General features: G+C 42.4%; 1 protein-coding gene and 1 pseudogene across 3 annotated transcripts in view; both read left to right on the plus strand.

The window, feature by feature from the left end:
* The window catches only part of CNTNAP5 (contactin associated protein family member 5), a gene marked incomplete at both ends in the record, with an annotated part of 875906 nt that overhangs the window by 479895 nt on the left and 374790 nt on the right, over nt 1-21221 (plus strand). For both annotated transcript variants that reach the window (XM_082658898.1, XM_082658899.1), the window contains one exon: nt 11879-12143. In XM_082658898.1, coding sequence (XP_082515024.1) covers nt 11879-12143 — 265 coding nt within the window. The remainder of the gene's footprint in view (nt 1-11878; nt 12144-21221) is intronic.
* Nucleotides 15156-15957, plus strand: LOC309824947 (UBX domain-containing protein 2A-like; annotated as a pseudogene). The gene has a single exon. The product of its transcript is annotated as a UBX domain-containing protein 2A-like (transcript).

Genomic DNA, 21221 nt, shown 5'->3' on the forward strand with positions numbered 1-21221 from the left:
CCTCCAACTCCCTCCCCCTTGGCAACCACAGGTCTGTGAGTCTGTTTCTGTTTCGTAGATAAATTCATTCATGTCCTATTTTAGATTCCACATATAAGTGATATCATTGGTATTTGTCTTTCTCTTTCTGACTTACTTCACTTAGTGTGATGATCTCGAGGTCCACCCATGTCATTGCAAATGGTGCTGTTTCATAGAATGTCCACTCTTTAAATCCCTTTTATTTTTCTTTCTCTTTTTCTGTATGGGCAGATGGAGAGTTCTCAGATGACAGACAGCTGGGTGCCCTGGGTGTCAGAGGACTGGGGTCTCAGATCTGGCAGCTCAATTTCTGGTTTGTGCCACCCTTCCTGCTAATGCCAATCTGCACTGCCACCCCACCCCACATCAGAGGTACAGTGAGGGGATGGGCTCTTCCCTTTTGGGGGAGTGAACTGCAACTGTACTTGCGTGTGCCTGGAGTCTGCAGGCTGCCAGGAGGCACAGGGCTCTGGGGCAGTTTTCCCCCACCCTCCTAGGGAGCCAATCAGACTGTCTGCCAAAGTCCAAGACCATAGCATCCCAAATGCATCAATTCCATTGCACATCCTGGTGGCCAGTAGGTCCTCAGGGCTTGGCTCCTCTCTTATCTCTGTCCTACTCTTCCCAGGGCACTCAAGCCCAGAGCAGGGTCTTACTGCTCAGCTGGTGAGCAGTGTTTGCTGGGTGAAATAAAGTACCAGAAGAAGAGAGTCAGGAAGTGTTAGCAAATGACCTGATTGAAAATGAGTTAGAGGCCAATGACATTGCCTTCTCCTCACATGCGTTTTATCTATAACTTCTGTATTTTCAGATTATAATTTAAAGCAGAGCAGAGGATAACTTTCTGGTGCCTTCTGCAAAAGACTTAACTGGCTTGAATCACTATCCCAGGCAGTAGTAGGTGTCTTTGTAGTGAAGTGAGTCCAGAAGGAATGCACTTGCCAAACCAAAATAACTAGACAAAGATGGCACGCATCTTCTCTGGTCAAAGCTTGACTGCGGGAAAATGCCCACCAATGAGAAATACCTATTAGCAATTCATCAGTGATTGGCCCCTTTATCTATAAACTATGGTCTATGCAGCCGATACAAGATCAGCAAGTAAGTAACAATTTTGAAAGAGAGTGGATTCTTGCCATAGAGATAAGGCAAAAGCAAAGCCCAAGTAGAAATTTAGGCACAGTTAGCTTTTGCTGTTAAGGTCTAAAATTTGCCATGTACATCCATGGCCTCAACTGAAATAAGCAAAGGATTATGTTCAATCCTAAAGCTGTGAAATAGGCACTAATTCAGTCATTTTTAAAATGTCTTTCTTCTCAGTCTTGTTTTAGCCTAGTCAATTTTGGCATTTTTGTCTTTACACTATCTGAGACCTGGCTAAAATACCAGGTGTCCAATGAACAAGTGGTGATAGATTCCATGTTTAGGAATCTTTGACAAACACAGAGATCATTAGATCACTGTGTAATACATTTCTGTCTGTTCCATCTACCATATACCCACATTTAGACCATGATGATGTTTCCCCCATTGTAAGCAGAACAGCATCTTCTAAAGTTGGTCCCTCTGTACATGTGATAAGCCCTGTCTGTGACAGTTTATCTGATCCATTCCGTAGTCACATAACACAGACTTAAGTGGTACTAAGTTCTCTCTGTCGGATCCTCCTTACCCATGAGGCACTAGGAGACCACAGTAATTATTACTCTATTACTCTATTACTCTATTACTCTAAGATCTTCATTTGGTTGAGTTCCCCCACCATGGAGGAAAGATTTTAGTTGGATGCCTTTTACTGGATTTCAGTCAGCATTTGACAAACTTCTGATATGGTGGCAGAATGACCTGGATACATTTGGAAGGAGGCTGCAGCTGAGAACCTGTGTTTTCTCTCATTGTTTTCCTCTGATTTTCCTTGCACTGCCCTTGGACCAGCACCCAGCTACGTGGCTTACATATAATTTCTCCCATTTTATTATCTCCAAGAAGGTTTCAACCACCTTAATTCCCGATACATTTCCGCATTAACTTAGCATTCTCTTTGTATTTTAAGATGCTGTTTCTTAAGAGGTGGGCAGGAGGAGGAATAATCAATCAGGTAGCTGTTATACCCTGGTCAACATGTTTTTTATTTTTTAAATTGGACTTCCCTTTTAAAAATATGGACCAGTATCATCTTCTGCTTACTTGCTTTAAATATATATATATATTTATATATATATATAATTATATATATATATATAATTATCTATGGAGACTCTTGCTGTATTCCCTGAAGTTAGAAAGGAACTGGTAGGGAAAAGTCTTAGGTTTCCTTTCTTATGCTTTGAAGCATTATTTTAAAAACATCTTAAAAAGCAAGTACTTGGTTACACTTCTCACTCCAACATTGGAAATGACTCTGTTGATGCCTATCCCCCCTCCTAAGAGAAGATAGATGATAAGAATATGGGTTTTCAGTCTCAGATGCCCAAAGAATGAGAGCCCTTGTGGGAATCTGTGAACTACCCAGTCCACCAGCCTCGGGTTACAAAAGAGGAAACTAAGATTCTTGAGGTCACTGGCCTCAGGTCACCCGAAAAAGTGGCAGATCAGGAAAAAGAAAAACGAGGCAAGAACAGTGCTAGACACAATGCCCATGTTCTCATTTGATCCTAAATCAACACTCTACCATTATTCTCGCAGCTATAGTAGCAAAAATTAAGGAATCAGAGAGACCATATGGTTTTCCTGGTAAATATTCATGATAAGAATCCGATTCTGCCTAAATTGAACAATTTCACTTTCCTCTCAGAATTCAAAGCCAGATGCTCTCTACCCAACTACAGATGAATTTTTATGAAAAGCCTATGCAAGTAGTAAAGAGTAGCTAACTATTACGAGGCAGTCTAAGCGATAATGATAAGTGTATGGTAACACTTGTATGGATATGTGAATAAATGGTCTAGGGACACAAACCATTGGGACCTGGTGAAGAAGGCAGCCACCTCGGGGTTGGAGAGGGTCTGAAAAGGCCCCAGGAATGGGCCAGGAGGAAGGAGGGAGGGGGTGTGAGGGTGGGTGCAGAGGCCCGAAGAGGTCACTCCCGGTGGAGGGAGAAAGGCAGGAAGTATATTGAGGGAACTGGTTGCCATAGTAACCACACACATGGATTGGATGAATGAGCTTAAGAACTTGCATTTGCTGTCAGTGTCTTCATACAGGAGTGGGAGGGGCCACCAATCAAGGCAGGTGATGGTCAACCCACAGTGCAGGGCCATCCCTGGTCTGTGCTATTTGAGGTCGCTAGGCAAGCAGAGGAGAGTGGAAGCCCCTCAACCCTGCACAGCACCTACTATCAATTTTACCTGCAGACTATCTGTTTGCTGTTCTCCCTCACCATTCTAGACAGAGCCCTCCACAAACCCTTAAGTGCCCGAAGTATGGCCCTTGAGCATCCTTTCTTGCACACAGTGCATACTCTATTCCATACCTACAGCCCCCTGAGGGATGCATCTCAAGCACAATATGATCCTACTGCCTAATCTATACATCAGTTCTCTCTTCACCCCTTTCCATTCTGTTTTGTCCATAGGATCAAGTTCTAGTACCTCGACATGGTCTAAAGTCTTAATGATTGCATCCCTTCCTGCCCTTCCCACTGGATCTTGCCTGCTGTTGTGCTGGCTTCTGAACTGCCGTCAGCTGACCTTCTGGCAGGTCCTTGTATATACCGCCCACCTTCCTGTCTCTGACCTTAGAAACTGCGTTCCCTCTCTCCTTGGATAAAACTTCTGCTCACTTTCCAATTAGTTACACCTTCTCTCCTGTAAAATCTCAATTCCAATGTCACTTCCCTAAGGAAGCCTTTTGTAACCCTCCAGATTAGAAGAGGCTTCCTTTGTGTGAGATCTCATGTACTGTTTCTTCATAGCAATTAATAGTGTGGAGGTTTTTCTCTGCCCTCCAAAGGGAGGGCCTGCTTGGGGAGGATGAATCAATGAAAAAGGCTTGCCTCCTCCCGCTGACTTCTTGTGTTTTAAGGTCCTGACCATTCTTAGGAGTCCATCAGGCTTCATGAATCAGATAGGGGACAGTACAGCTCTTGTTGTTAATGGTACAAAACAAAGTGTTTTTCCATAGAAATGGACAGTCTCTCTAAGATGGTCTACGAACAGATCTTAGAGTTTCAGCGTTCTGTGCTCCATCCATAGAAATCAAAGTCTTTTGTCTGAGAAAAGAGGTGGGACGGGAACTTCTGTGTTTTGAGGGTTGCAAAGGAAAGGCCATGGTGGACCCCAGAGAAGGAAAGTGGACATGGTTTGGGGGACCCCGAGGGACAGATGGGCCCATTACTTCTGTATACCTTATCTTTTGGAAAAGAATGAGCATGTATGAGCATGAAAGCATTGGGCACTAAGAACTGCCATTTGGGGGACAAAGAGAGGCCCCCACTTATAGGTACCAGTGACCTGTGGCTCAGTGGAGCCATTGTCCCATGGAGGGTCACCATCCAACCGGGGCCTGGTGGTGTTGTCAGGTGAGGCACATCAGACACCAAGGATTTAGACTGTTAAGTGTAGAGTGACTTCCTTTTGGGACAGTGAAAGACTCTGTAGATCTTGTAATATATTCAGGGAAAGAGAGACCGTGGCAGCGATACTGACTTTCTTGCAGTCTCATCTATAGGATCAGGGCTGGCTGATTTACCTTGAAGATTTGACCACCATGGTGCATCCCTGTGTCATGGGATACTTTGCATCAGTTACAGTCAAAAATGTACATTTAATGACTATAGACTGAAAAGGAACAGGATCCCATTTACGTGTATAACTTATAAAGCCCTGTGCTTAGCGCATTGTTTTACAATGTTGGAGAAATCTTGAATGCATGTTGAAATCCCTACTGAATTAAATCTACAGTAGAGTGGAGAGTCTGAGGCATGGAGTGTCCTTCTTCACGGGGATGGGATGAAAGTTGAATTAATGGATTAAGCTGGTATATAGGGTAGAATACAGTCTGTTGACTTTTTGCTGCTCTCTGTTTTGACACCTTTCTCAAGTACATTGTCTTCTCTCTCTTGTTTTAACAATTTTGTCATCTTTAAAATTGAAGTATAGTTGATTTACAATGTTGTGCTAGTTTCAGGTGTACAGACACACACATACACATACATATATACATATTTCAGATTCTTTTCCCTTATACGTTATTACAAGATACTGAGTATAGTTCCCTGTGTTATACAGTAAATCCTTATTGATTATCTATTTTATGTATAGTAGTGTGTATATGTTAATCCCAAACTCCTAATTTATCCTTCTCCCACCCTTTCCTCTTTGATAACTGTAAGTTTGTGTTCTATGTCTGTGGGTTTACTTCTGTTTTGTAAATAAGTTCATTTGTATCTTTTATTTTAGATTCCACAAATAAGTGGTATCATATGGTATTTGTCTTTCTCTGACTTACTTCACTTAGTGTGATAATCTCTAGGTCCATCCATGTTGCTGCAAATGGCATTATTTCATTCATTTTAAGGCTTGAGTAATATTGTCTTCTTGCATGCTCTTTCTAAATCATTGCTGGGGACTCCCTCAAATGCTGTCTTGAGAAGGATTCTGGAGTCACAAATGGCATTATTGAAAATGATTCAATAGTCCGTGTTGATTTCAGAAGTACTACTTTTTCATTTAGCTAATTTCTTCTTTCTCTCCATTGTGGTGAATGGGGCTGAGTATCAGTGCCTCTTGACACTTTGGCATTTCTGCCAGCAACCAGCACAGCTGAGATGGATGTGGAACGGGGCAGGGAGTGCTGCACAGCAGTGTGACAAACAGCTCAGCCCGGAACACTCACATTTGTCAGGAGAGTTGGGTCAGATTGGGTGTAAACGGCATTTCCCATCTACTCCCATCTCTCTCTCCTACTTGCCCTTGGACCTACCATTGGAGAACAGAGCAGGGAAGTGCTCTAAAAACAGAGAAGTTTTGGACAGCTCAGGCAGCTGCATGGACACAAGGGCAACAGAGGACAGCATGAGGGAAATGTGGGAGACGGAGTGGAGAGCACGGCCTGCAGTGATGTGGAGACACCATCCAAAGACAATGCATTTCCAAGTTCTCCTGCTCCCTGTTGAACAAAGCATTGATCCCCACACCTGGCCTTACCTTAACCAGTGAGGATCCCTGAAGCATATATTTGAAGTTCTTGCCACCAGGATCTTGCTGGGGACCTGGAGTGTCCCCTGAGTGCCTCTCAAGGGCTTCTGGGTTCCCTGGCCTATTTCAAAGATACTGGGGCCCATTAGACTTTCAGTGGAATACAGGGGACAATCTCAGTTCCTCTAGACCCCCACTTTCCTGAGGACCACCCTCCATGATTGTCTATCCAGAGAACACTCACAAAATGGCTTGAGTCGAGCTAAATATTGGACTTTTTTAAGGGTTTTTTAAAATTGAAAAATAGCTGATTTACCATGTTGTGTTAGTTTCTGGTATACAGCAAAGTGATTCAGTTATACATATATATATATATTATTTTTCATATTCTTTTCATATGGTTTTTTACAGGATATTGAATATAGTTCCCTATGCTCTACAGTAGGACTTTGTTGCTTATCCATTCTAGTTTGCATCTCCTAACCCCAAACTCCCAATCCGTCCCTCCCCTGCACCCCCTCCCCCTTGGCACCCACAAGTCTGTTCTCTGTGTCTGTGAGTCTGATACACTGTATTTTAAATCAAGCAGGAAGGGGTGTTTTACAAAGTCCTGGGCTTCTACCTTCAGCCTTGTCACCTTTCCCCCTTCTACACAGCCTCAAACTTTGGGTACAGCTTTGCTGTGGCAAATTGTTACCAGAGGAGGTGATACTGACCTCAGGAAAAGTAAAGGGCAAGAAGAGTTACTGCTACTCCCAAGTTCCCTGTGGGAGCATTTGTGATTTTACTTTGTTTAAAAGACAGCCTTGCCTCAGTTAATCTGCCATAAGTGGGGATATTTCATCTTGAAAGGATATCAACCATAAATCCAAAAATGCAGATTAAGGGGCAGTGGGGCATGGCGGAGAGAGAGCCAGGTTCTTGCTCTGGGCTGGGGGCAGGTGGTGGCGGAGAAGGAGGAGGAGAAGACCAGCAGGATGCAGTGGTGGCGTCCTCGCTGGGGTGATGGTGCAGGTGCAGGTGCTTGTGCAGAGCTGCCTGGCTGAGCGGTGCCTGGTCCGGAGTCTGCAGCACTGCCGATTCTCTCCCGGGGGCAGGGGGTGGGTGGGAAATTGCTGAGTAGGTTGATGAGTGGCAGCAGCAGGAGTCTGGAACACGAGTACAGCTGCACCATGCACCTGCTGGATGACAGTGAGTACACCTGCACCATCCAGGGAGATTCAGGATGGCAGAAGAGTAGGTAGACGTGGAGTTCATCTCTCTCCATGGATGCATCAGGAATACATCTATAGATGCGACAATTCTCGCAGAACACCAGCCGGAAACTAGCAGAAGACCTTGGACACTGGAAAGGACTATAAAGATCCTTGCATAACTGAGATGAGTGACTTGCAGAGTCTTGGCCCCTCGACCAGAAGTCGGGCCTGAGACTCTGGAGTGGGAGCACCAAGTCCGGGATGCTGGGCCACTAGAGAATTCCCAGCCCCAAGGAAGGTTAATCACCGAGAACCCTCACGGAGGCCTCTATCTGAATCCAAGACCCAGCTCCACCCAACTACCAGCAGCTCCCAGTGTTGGACCCCTCACACCAAACAAGAAACAAGACAGGAACACAAACCCACCCATCAGCACACAGACTACCTAAAGTCATACTAAGCTCACAGACACCCCAAAACACAGCACTTGACAAGGCCCTGCTCTTCAGAGGGAAAAGACTCAGCTCCACCCACCAGAATGCAGATACCATTCCCTCCCATCAGGAAGCCTACACAAGACACTGGACCAACCCCACCACCAGGGGCAGAGAACAGAAGCAAGAGGAACTATGACCCTGCAGCCTAGGGAAAGGAGGCCTCAAATACTGTAAATTAGACAAAATGAGAAGACAGAAAAATATCCTACAGGCAAAGGAGCAAGATAAAAACCCACAAGACCAAACAAATGAAGAGGAAACAGGCAAACTACCTAAAAATTCAGAGTGGTGATAGTAAAGATGATCCAAAATCTTGGAAATAGAATAGAGAAAATACAAGAAATATTTCACAAGGACCTAGAAGAACTAAAGAGCAAACAAACAGTGATGAACAACACAATAACTGAAATTAAAAATACTCTAGAAGGAATCAATAGCAGAATAACTGAGGCAGAAGAACAGTAAGTGAGCTGGAAGATAGAATGGTGGAAATAACTGATGCATAGCAGGATAAAGAAAAAAGAGTGAAAAGAATGTAGGACAGTCTCAGAGACCCCTGGGACAACATTAAGCACACCAACATTCAAATCATAGGCTTCCAGAAGAAGAAGAAAAAAAGAAAGGGTCTGAGAAAATATTTGAAGGGATTATAGTTGAAAACTTATGCAACATGGGACAAGAAATAGTCAATCAAGTCCAGGAAGTGCAGAGAGTCCCATACAGGATAAATCCAAGAAAAAACATGCCGAGGCACGTATTAATCAAACTAACAAAAATTAAACACAAAGAAAAAATATTAAAAGCAGCAAGGGAAAAGCAACAAATAACATACAAGGGAATCCCCATAAGGTTAACAGCTGATCTTTCAGCAGAAACTCTACAGGCCAGAAGGGAGTGGTAAGATATATTTAAAGTGAAGAAAGGGAAAAACCTACAACCAAGATTACTCTACCCAGTAAGGATCTCATTGAGGTTCAACAGAGAAATCAAAAGCTTTACAGACAAGCAAAAGTTAATAGAATTCAGCACCATCAAACCAGCTTTACAGCAAATGCTAAGGGAACTTCTCTAGGCAGGAAACACAAGAGAAGGAAAAGACTTACAAAAACAAACCCAAAACAATCAAGAAAATTGTAATAGGAACATACATATCATTAATTACCTTAAATGTAAATGGATTAAATGCCCCAACCAAAAGACACAGACTGGCTAAATGGGTACAAAAAGAAGACCCGTATATATGCTGTCTACAAGAGACCCACTTCAGACCTAAGGACACATACAGACTGAAAGTGAGAGGATGGAAAAAGATATTCTTTGCAAATGGAAATCAGAAGAAAGCTGGAGTAGCAATACTCATATCAGAAAAAAAATAGACTTTAAAATAAAGACTATTACAAGATACAAGGAAAGACACTCTATAATGATCAAGGGATCAATCCAAGAAGAAGATGTAACAATTGTAAATACCTATGCACCCAACATAGGGGCACCTCAATACATAAGGCAAATGCTAATAGCCACAAAAGGGGAAATCAACAGTAACACAATAATAGTAGGTGAATTTAACACCCCACTTACACCAGTGGACAGATCATTCAAACAGAATATAAATAAGGAAACACAAGCTTTAAATGACACATTAGACCAGATGAACTTAATTGATATTTATAAGACATTCCATCCAAAAACAATAGAATACACTTTCTTCTCGAGTGCACACAGAACATTCTCCAGGATAGATCACATCTTGTGTCACAAATCAAGCCTCAGTAAATTTAAGAAAATTGAAATCATATCAATCTTCTTTTCCAACCACAACAGTATGAGACTAGATATCAATTTAAAAAAGCAGATTAAAACAGCAATGGGATATCAAAAGCAAGCTGGTAGATGGTTTTTTTTTAACAGTGGTACCCAGTTCAGAGGAGGAAGTTCTCAGAGATGGCTGCCAAAAGCCTCCATGTCAGACAAACATAGGTTTGTCCCCCATTGTCACTGCTAAGGAGGACTCTGGTTTTTGTCGAATCATCTAGCTTCTCCAAACCCAATCTGTGCATTTTTTAAATGAACGCAGTGTCATTGTGTAGAATACATGAGATACGCACGTTAGCACTTAGCCTAATGCCAAATGCAGTATAAACTGTGGGCAATTTCTTGATGGATATCAAGGGCCTTACCCTTTGACACATTAATTAACTTCTGGGGATCTAGCCTAAAGAGAAGAACACATCTAAATAACTACAAAAATGATCAATGCAAGAATATGCTCATAGCGGTGTGCTTGATGAGTGCATCATTAGAAATGTACTATTGGGAGAAGTTTGTTTGGAAACTATTTGTTTTCAGAAATGCAGGACTATCACTAACAAATATATTTGGGACCTAAGGATGTTTTTTTCAGGATTATGAGGCTGTACAACCTGAAGGATTAATCTGTTCTAGGACTAGGAGCTGTCCTAGGTATCTAACCCCACTACCTGGCCACTTTACTGCAAAGTTGAATTCAGGCAGCCAGGCAAGCCAGGGCATTCCTCTTTCAGAAATCCCTGTCTTTTTTTTTTCTGCAGAAGTGGCACTGGCTATGGAAATAGGTGGAGCTTAGCCTCTTTCATTGGGATTGAGAGACTTACAGGGAACATGGTGTGTCTATGAATAGAACAGACTGTGTTTGCCATGGGGGAAGGGGAGTGGAGAGGGATGAATTGGTAGTTTGGGATTAGCAGATGCAAACTAGTACATATAGACTGCATGAACAACAAGGACCTACTGTATAGCACAGGGAACTATATTCACTATCCTGTAGTAAAACATAATGGAAAGGAACATGAAAAAGAATGAATATATATATATATATATAACTGAGTCACTTTGCTGTACAGTAGAAATTAACACAACATTGTAAATCAATTATAATTCAATAAAATAAGTTAAAAAAAGATGTGTCTATGATTATTTAGAGGAAAATACTGCATTACACTTACCTGAATAAGCTCACTGCATTGTTTTAGAGGTTGGCTATAAAAATTACAAATGGCTTTCATATTGTAACACCTATTCATAATCTAGACGGTATTCCAGGCTTTCTCCTATTCATCTAGTAAAAGTGACTCCAGCGCATGGCTCAGCTGGGCACATATATACATTTGTCTATTTTCCTGTAACTTCCTCAAGTAAACTCGGACCCATTTCCCCTCAGTTATGCAAAGGATAATCTTCTTCCACTTCTTCCTGCTTCTAGTCTACACACACTTAACACTCCCCACTTCTGGTCCTCTCATGCATTCCCCCCTCGACTCCCCATGTTACTAAAACTACTCTTAATACATTAAAAAGCTGGCCAATGTCACTTTACCGCTTCTAACTTTGAATGATAATTTTGTCAAGCATAAACTCACCTGCTTTATGGTCCATGGTCCTCTCTGTCCCACTGCAAGTTCAGAAATGACTCATTCCCCAGGGATGCCATTTTGCTAATTTTTCCAAGCCTTTGCAAACACCATGCCATCTGCTGAGAAGGCTGACCGGGCACTCACTCTTGTCTTTCCCCACTTCCTTCCAGGAAAGCATCGCCTCCCTTGTGAAACCTTTGCTTCTTTAGCTATTTCTTCTACCAGGCTGCCCTGGGGACATTCCATATTGCAACAAAGTTTTCTCATACGTATCTCTTTGAAAGGTATCCCAGTGCTTGGCACTTAGTTGACTTGCAGTACAGCATTATTCAATGAATGAATGTAATTAGTTTTATCTCTGGATCCCTAGAAACTTCTAATGCTTCCCATGCCCCCACCCACCCTGGGTCTTGGATGACCCTCTTTGCAGATAGCACCATGATGAAAAAAAAAGAATGGAAAACAATCTTGTGGGTGTGTCTGAACAAAGGTGACATATTTTTCCCTTTAAGATCTTGCTGCTGTATGTAAAATGATCCTGAAATTAAGGTCAGCTCCAGGTGGTTGTTTATATCAGCTGTCAGATTGCAGAATAAAAAATGGCTTTTATATATTTGATTTTTATTGTTTTCCAGGGCAATGTCACATTTTCCTGCTCTGAACCACAAATTGTTCCCATCACATTTGTCAACTCGAGCAGCAGTTATTTGCTGCTGCCCGGCACCCCCCAAATCGATGGGCTCTCGGTGAGTTTCCAGTTTCGAACATGGAACAAGGATGGTCTGCTTCTGTCCACGATGCTCTCTGAGGGCTCAGGGACCCTGCTGCTGAGCCTGGAGGATGGAACCCTGAGACTCGTGATTCAGAAAATGACAGAACGTGCAGCTGAAATCCTCACAGGTACTGTCCACTGACAACTTCTATGTCGTTTCTTGTTCAGCCAAGTCGATACATGTTTGAGAATCTGACCAAAACATACAGGCTCCAGCTCCCAGGGGTGTGAGATGACCAGTCTTCACAAATTTACTCTAAGTCTGAAGAGCCAACATTTGTTTTCTTTTTTTCTTCTTTTATAAATTTTGTATTGGAGTATAGTTGATTTACAATGTCGTGTTAGTTTCTGGTATACAGCAAAGTGATTCAGTTATACATAGACATGTATCTATTCTTTTTCAGATTCTTTTCCCATCTAGGTGATTACAGAGTATTGCATATACTTCTCTGTGCTATACAGTAGGTTCTTGTTGTTTATCTATTTTATATATAGCCGTGTGTATCTGTTAATCTCAACCTCCTAATTTACTCCTCCCCTCATCTTTCCCCTTTGGTAACCATAAGTTTGTTTTCCAAGTCTGTGAGTCTGTTTCTGTTCTGTAAATAAGTTCATTTGTATCATTGTTTTTAGTTCAATATATAAGTGATATCATGTGATATTTTTCTTCCTCTGTCTGACTTACTTCACTTAATATGATAAACTCTAGGTCTAATCATGTTGCTGCCAATGGCAATGTTTCATTCTTTTTTATGGTTGAGTAATATTCCACTATATATATATATATATATATATATATATATACCACATCTTCTTTATCCATTCGTCTTTCAGTGAGCATTTAGATGGCTTCCATGTCTTGGCTATTGTAAACAGTACTGCAATGAACATTGGGGTGCATTTATCTTTTCGAATTACAGTTTTCTGTAGATATATGTCCAGGAGTGGGACTGCTAGATCATACAGTAACTCTATTTTTAGTTTTATAAGGAACCTGCATACTGTTCTCCATAGTGGCTGCACCAATTTACATTCCCACCAACAGTGCAAGAGGGTTCCCTTTTCTCCACACCCTCCCCAGCATTTATTTGTAGACTTTTTGATCATGACCATTCTGACCAGTGTGAGGTGATACCTTATGGTAGTTTTGATTTGCATTTCTCTAATAATTAGCGATGTTGAGCATCTTTTCATAAAAGTTTTTAAAATGGTTCTCAAAAAGCTGAAGATTGAAAGTACTTTCTTTTATAGCAATAGAGTATAGGTCCTAACGTATAGCAACATGGAATAGATGTATGAATAACATCCTGACTCTTCTATCTGCCATTCCTTCAACATGGAGCCGTGGAATTTTCTCCCTCCTCTACTTGTTATCTTACTGATGTCCCCTGTCCTTCTGGAAGCAATGTGTTCACTTAGTGACAATTACTTAGGTCAGACCACCTGCAGGCATTGGATTGGGGGCTAAGGCAGGCTGCTAGGTCACCAAATCCTGAGAAGCCTTCCTGGCTCTACAGCCTGAATCAAACCACCTCCTCTGTGCATCCTGGGCCAATATCCATCCTGGATTATAGGACACTGAATCATTTATTTAATTTAAATGTCTTTCTTCCCCCACTGGACTCTGAGTTTTGTTATGCAATTAAATTAGAGGAAATTGAGTTAAGTAAAGGATGAGACTTAATAGTCAAGATCAGGTCAGGCTATGGGAAAGCCTCTGATGTCAATGGGTGAACAAAAAAGCCCATTGAACCTGTTACCGAACCAAACTTGGGTCCGTTCACCTATGTACAGTAAAGCCAATCTACTGACACCGAATTGTGGTGAAGGAAAGTATAGATTTTATTGCAGGGCACCAAGCAAGGAGAAGGGGCAGCTCATGCTCAAAAGACCTGAACTCCCCAATAGCTTTCAGGTAAGGGGTTTTAAAGGCAGTGTGAGGGAGGGAGCTGCAGGGTGTATGATCAGCTTGTGCACAGTTCTCAGATTGGTTGGCATCAAGGTGAAGTTTCCAGCATCATCAATCTTCTGGTTTCAACCAGTCTAGGGTCTATGTTGCTGTGGTCAGCAATTTTCATCTGGGGGGTGGTCAGCTTCCTGTAAAAAAAAAAAAAAACAAACCTTTGGAATATGTGTCAGGCCTTTATCTTTATCCTTCAGGGAACTGGGAATTTGGTGATTCTGCCATGTGGCTGATTTATAGTCTAAATCGTTACCAGTTTCCCAGCCCAACAGCTATTCTTTATTTTTACATCTTCACATTCCTAATCATTAACTACCTTTTTTTCCTAATCATTAACTCTTGAGCAGCCTTTTGAGACTCAGTGTAGGCGTGGGAGACTAAAGCAAAAGCCTATTACTTCAAAGGAAGGGACACAGGGTCTTGTATACAGTTTCAAACCTCTGGAAATAACAGAAGGGCCTGGATCTGTGAGTCAGAGAGGCAGGTTCCAAAAGCACCTTTTCCCCTTACTAGTTAGTCTGGGGCCCTAGATGAACTTAACTTTGTCTCCCATGTAAGTGAGAGTGCATTTGTTATCTACAGCTGCATAACAAATTATACCAACATGTTTTAGTTGAAAACCGCCCATGTTATGTCTGATTTTCTAAGAGTCAGGAATCCAGGAGCCCTTTGGGCGATTCTGGCTGCAGTCAAGTTGTTGGCAGGGGCGACAGTCATCTCAAGGTTCAACCGGTTCTAACTCTGCTTCCAGGCTAACTCATGTGGCTGTGGGCAGACCTCAGGAGATCCAAACTTATCCCCACGCCCTCTCCAGAAGGCTGCCTCATTGTTAGGGCAGCACTCTTACCCCAGAGTGAGTGACCCTGGAGAGAGTGGGAAAGAACCCCCAGGACAAAAGCCACAGTCTTTGTATATCTCATCCCATCCTTTTCATCATATTCTATTCATTAGAAAAAAGTGAATAAGTCTAGCCCTTGCTCAAGTCAAAGGGATTATACAAGGATTCAGATATTAGGAGTCAGAGCCAGCCTCAGCACATGCTCGGTGCCGGCAGCAGTAACCAAGGGAGATGAGCAGGATCCTAGCAGCATGGCCGCCGAGCTTGAGAGGGTCTGGGGGAGGTAGTGCTCCCAGTCTGAGGGGCTCCAGCCCAGCGGCCACACCAGGAGGAAGACAAAAGAGAATGAAAGAAGCAGATAATCTTGAAAGTACAAAGGAAGAACGGGTTTGTGAAACAGGATCTGACCACCAACCTCTTAGTGATAATCAGCAAACAAATTGGGACTATTTTGTTGACAGCCTTTTTGAGGAAACTCAGAAGGTTGGTGTCAAATGTTTGTCTGCCACTGAACAAAAGAAACTGGTAGGTGTAAGTGCAAAATTATGGAAAAATGGATTCACAGTCAGTGATGATTTCAGAAGTTATTTTGATGGTGCAGCTCAGCAGTTTCTGAACTCCATCAAAAAAGGGGAATTACCTTTGGAATTACAGGATTTTTGATAATGAGGAGGTTGATGTTAAAGTTGAAGATAAGAAAAATGAAGTATGTATGTCAACAAAGCCTGTGTTCCAGCCCTTCTCAGGACAGGGTCACAGACTGGGAAGTGCTACACCAAAAATTGTTTCTAAAGCAAAGTGTATTGAAGTTGAGAATAAAAATAAGTTGTCTACTGTCTCACTAAACAGTCTGGAACCCATCACTAATATACAGATCTGGTTAGCCAATGGGAAAAGGAGTGTCCAGAAATTTAACATTTCTCATAGGATAAGCCACATCAAAGACTGCTTCAAAAAACACCAAGGATCTCAAAGAAGTCCTCCCTTTTCCCCGGCAAGAGCTCTTCCTTTCCTCAAATTGCTAGATGAAACACTCACACTAGATATTAGTAGTCATGGATCACTGGGGTCCATCTTAGCATCTACCTACAAAATGAGATTAAAAAAAATGCTTACATCACAAGACTGTGACGATGATTAAATATGATCTAAACCCTTTAGCACAGTGTTGAGAACCTATTTAGCAAATTTCTTTTTCTTCCACACTGACTCAAGACCTCAGGCAAAAACAGGCCTCACTCCTTAGAGTCATAAAAGCTGAGTGAGTTTGTGCAGTCATGGGGCTTTTGTGAAATTTCTAAGATTTCTAGTCATGGAGGTGAGTTAATCGCTTAGAAACATAACATTTTTCATGTGCAGAGTTATAAAAGTTAAACCTCGATCCTCCTTATTTGAAGAAGAAAAATCGTGAGCTGGCGTTGATCTGTTTCTCTCCAACCGGTGAGATGGTTGAGTACAGAGACTTGTAGAGCTCAGGTCAAAAATGCAGTTTTTTTTTTTTTTTTTGCGGTACGCAGGCCTCTCACTGCTGTGGCCTCTCCCGTTGCGGAGCACAGGCTCCGGACGCGCAGGCTCAGCGGCCATGGCTCACGGGCCCAGCCGCTCCGCGGCATGTGGGATCTTCCCGCACCGGGGCACGAACCCGTGTCCCCTGCATCGGCAGGCGGACTCTCAACCACTGCGCCACCAGGGAAGCCCAAAAATGCAGTTTTAATATAGTACAGGCCCCAGTGACACTTTGCTCTAAAGCATTACCTGTATTATTAAGCATGTGTCAGTCCATTAAAATGTGTTCATGACTGAGAGGCTGGTTAAAGCTGCCCCAATATCCAGTAAAGAGGGAGAAAAAAATCATGTTATTTTAGACCTGTCTCTCAAAAAAAATCAAACAAGTAAAAGAAAGATTTAAAAACATTCTGATGTCTGTCTCAGAAAACTCTTGCTTGCTCCTTTCTCCAAGAATTTCCTGAAATTTGGAAAATTCAGAAATTTTGGAATTTCTTTTATTTTTCTTTGAAATGGATCAAGGCTTTGTGTCTACTGGCATTGTTCTACCTGGGAGAAAAAGGTAAACAAACAAAAAAATCAGACTAACAAAAAAGTTTTCTCCTCCCATACATTTCTGAAGAACCTTGTTTTCCAAGTACTTGAGATTGTATTGGCTTTATAAGAGAAAAATCTCACATGAGAAATCAGAAAAATAATAAACATTGTTCTAATAATTTTGAGGGCCACTGGGGCTACCCTTGACACATGGTACCTCATGGAAAATAGAAAATAGCACATTATTAATTGAACAGGGAATCCAGATATTTAAAGATTTACTTGAGAATAGTTCATGTATTTCTAACGTCTTGGGTCTGAAAGAGAAGGTGACCCCTATGAGAAGGTCAGCACATGGATGCCTGGCACATTCACTTCTGTTACCAAAGCTTCATACAGTGTACATAGTTTTTTGGGGGTGTGGTTATTTTGTGCAGTTCGCATTGGGTATCAGGAAGAGAAGTCCAAATGAAATCGTCCTCAAAATAGAAGGCATCTGAATTTAGTTGTTCTAAGGGATGAAGTTTTAGGGAGTTGAAGGGCAACGGTATAATCCCTCCCTTGTATTTTTCTTTATTTTCTATTTTTGTCATCTCCTTTCTTGAAAGCCTTGTATATGTGAATATGAGGCAAAGTCAAGGGCATCCTTTCACTCTAAGTGATATGACAGTAGAACCAACAATTACTGTGGATCTCATGCAGGTCAGGCATTATGCAAGGACCTTGTCATACAATACTACAGAAAAAAAAAAAAAAAAGAGCTCATGAAACGTATTAAGTGGTTCTTATTTTACCAACAGGCACAAGGGGAAATTGAGAGTCAGCAATTAAGTTCAAGTGACCAAGCAGGTGTTCAAGCTCAGGCCTTTCCTTTGCATCCCCAAGTCCATGGTCACCACAGTGTATCTTGCTGCCCCCCATATTTATTCGTGATATGGTCAGGTGTTTATAAAGAATTCAAATGCAGAGAAACTCTGCTTTAGATGAAAGATGAAACGTACAGTACGCTGTTAACAAAAGTAGCCTATGTAGTATCTGAAGTTGGGTTTTCCCAAAACAGTTCACTTGGTGGTCCCATCAATAGACAGATTTGGGGGTTAAGTGGGGCTGACAAGGGATTGTGAATCCATTGTCTTTGTAGACTTTTACTCCACTTTAGCTGACATTGCCTATTTAGTGTTATAAAGTAAATTATGCATATCTATATGTTAACATACACACATACGCACATACACACTAATAGTCATTGAGTATATGTGACATACTTTTCTCAGACTTTTTTTTTAATGTTTATTTATGTATTTATTTATTTACTTTTGGCTGCCTTGAGTCTTCATTTTGGTGCACAGGCTTCTCATTGCGGTGGCTTCTGTTGTGGATCATGGGCTCTAGGCACACGGACTTCAGTAGCTGTGGCACGCAGGCTTCAGTAGTTGTGGCATGCGGGCTCAGTAGTTGTGGCTCACGAGCTCTAGAGTGCAGGCTCAGTAGTTGTGACACATGGGCTTAGTTGCTCCACGGCATGTGGAATCTTCCCGGACCAGGGCTCAAACCTGTGTCCCCTGCACTGGCAGGAGGATTCTTAACCCCAGTGTCACCAGGAAAGTCCCTCTCAGACCTTTTTATTTGTTTTTATTATTTTTTATCAGGCCCTTTTAAATGCTCAGTGACGATTCCTTAGTAAGATTATCATGTAAGTACGAAGGGTACTAAGTGAAAACCTAGATGCTTCCAGAGACTTTGCCATGCCTTGCGTAGCTTTTCCCATATTCTCGTCACCCCTGTGCGTCCGATGCCACGTGGAAATCTGGGGGCTGCATGGGAACAGAGAGGAAACCTTCCAGGAGCCCTGCTGCTCCCATGTCCCCTTTCAGGGATCAGAACATCCAACTGTGCAAATCTTAAATAAACAAAAAAACACCTGGATTTCCTCCTTTATGCATTTCACACTCTAGTTCCTCACCACTTCTCCCCAGGTTCCATGTGTCTTGGGGACCACTTTCTCTCTCAGGGCCATACCTATCCCTGAAACGATTGATACCATGTTCTATTTTTGAGGAGCAAATGGCTGCTATTTTTAAAGACTCTTAAAAAGGTGCTTAGAATGTAGATTGTCATTGTCCAAACCAATCTGGATGACTAAGAAAACAGGAACTTGTGCAAAAGTGAAGGAGACCACCTGGTTCATTTCTTTAGACAATCGAGGCAGAGTGTTTTGAATTGCAAGTGAAACATTCAGTAACCAAAAAAAGCTGGCACCACTATAATTATTTTGCAGTGGCCTGACATTTCAATGTTATTTTTATTTTGCTGATGAGAACGAGAATGAGAATGAGAATAGGAATGAGAATAGGAAGAAAAAAGTTTGGGTCCTTCAGTCCTGAAAATTTGAAGTATGTTATTTTTTATTTTTATTCTTTTTTGCGGTACGCGGGCCTCTCACTGTTGCGGCCTCTCCCGCTGCGGAGCACAGGCTCCGGACGCGCAGGCTCAGCGGCCATGGCTCACGGGCCCAGCCGCTTCGCAGCACGTGGGATCTTCCCGGACCAGGGCACGAACCCGTGTCCCCTGATCGGCAGGCGGACTCTCAACCACTGTGCCACCAGGGAAGCCCTGAAGTCTGTTTTTGTCTGCTGTAGTGCTTCTCTAAACATCAAGTTCTCACTGAAAAGCCAATCTGGGCAAAGACCTTGAACTCAGGCCTTAGCATCCAGAACTCCAGCTTAGCTATGCTCTGCATCAATGCAGAATGTGAGTTTTATTCTGTTAGACCTCATTGTCCTTTGTAGCTAAAGGAGAGAGTTGGTCTAGAATTACTCAAGTCCCTTCTAAACCTTCATCTTAGTTCTTGAAGGAAAACAGGAGGTCAACCATGTACTTTATTTTCTTCAAAGAAATCATTAACCCCAGAGTCTTCTTTTGAAAATGGGGTAAGTGGCCTAAATTAAGTGTATTCAGCAGGGCCAAGCCCCCTGCCAGAGGTCATGTTTCTCAACTCCCCACATTGTGGTGCATCTGAGGGAGGAAGAATGATAACCTGGGGTTCTTTCATACAGTGATTTTTGTGAATGAGATGCTTGGTTGTCCCAGAAAGGCCCTGCATGTTACTCTCTGTGATCCGTATAGAGTTAGGTGCCAAGGAGCTAAATCTGAGAAGTTGTGTTTCGTTTTGTTTTTGCGACGATCTTTTAATCACAGTAGGATACTCTTGTGAGTGTGTATGGATTGGTAGGTAAGGGAGTTATCAGAGTATACAGGACCTTCAATAGTACTGGAGCTATTGCATGTGGAGAGAAAAACAAGATAGAGTCATGATAAGGTTCTTTTAATGTGGGACAGACTTTCTCAGAGATGAGAGGGTTTTTTAAAATATAAATGTATTTATTTTTGGCTGCATTGGGTCTTTGTTGCTGCGTGCGGGCTTTCTCTAGTTGCAGTGAGAGGGGGCTGCTCTTTGTTGTGGTGTGCGGGCTTCTTATTGTGGTGACTTCTCTTTTTGTGGAGCGTAGGCTCTAGGCACTCAGGCTTCAGTAGTTGCAGCATGCAGGCTCAGTAGTTGTGTCTCATGGGCTCTAGAGCGCAGGCTCAGTAGTTGTGGCACACAGGCTTTGTTGCTCTGCAGCACGTGGGATCTTCCTGGACCAGGGATCGTACCTGTGTTCCCTGCGTTGGCAGGTGGATTCTCAACCATTGCACCACCAAGGAAGTCCCTAGGTGAGAATTTTTATATATTTATGTCACTGCAGAAAACAGAACAAGCCTCAGTAAGATCAAATGGCAGAAAGACCATCTAATGGCTTTTCATTAGAGAGTATTCTCTCCCGAGCATTTAGCTGCACAATCTACTGCTTTGATATACTAGAGTCATGAAACCCAGAGTGGAATTTTCAGGAGTAAGAAATGAGTCTCTGCACAACTAAATGGAACCCAGAAGATGGGGAAGGAAGTCTTCACACTGAGAGATCTCAACCTGACAGCAGGGGCTGTAAAACGAAAGCTGGAAAGACAGAAGGGGAATGCCAATTGCCAGGCACAGAACAGAATCCCAGGGCCAAGGGACACATGATGAGCAAAGATCCAGAAATCAACCGGATGCCACAGAAATGTTTTTAGTGGAGGCAAATGGCTTATTGGAGAGACCATTTCAGCTCCTTCCACTGAGTCCCTAGATACAAGCAACAATGTTCTTTCCACCTTACAATTTTTCAGTAGTTAGACACAGGGCATTCCAGCATTACAAACTCCTAAACAATCTCTTCTACTCAGTCATTAATTTTCTATACTTAGTAGAATGCTGGGACTGACTTGTTCTTTCTCTAGCTGAAGATAGGATGAAATTCTAATGGCATAGCCTTTGATCAG

The sequence above is a fragment of the Grampus griseus genome (assembly GCF_964374135.1).
Source record: "Grampus griseus genome assembly, chromosome: 7".
Taxonomy (NCBI): Eukaryota; Metazoa; Chordata; class Mammalia; order Artiodactyla; family Delphinidae; genus Grampus; species Grampus griseus.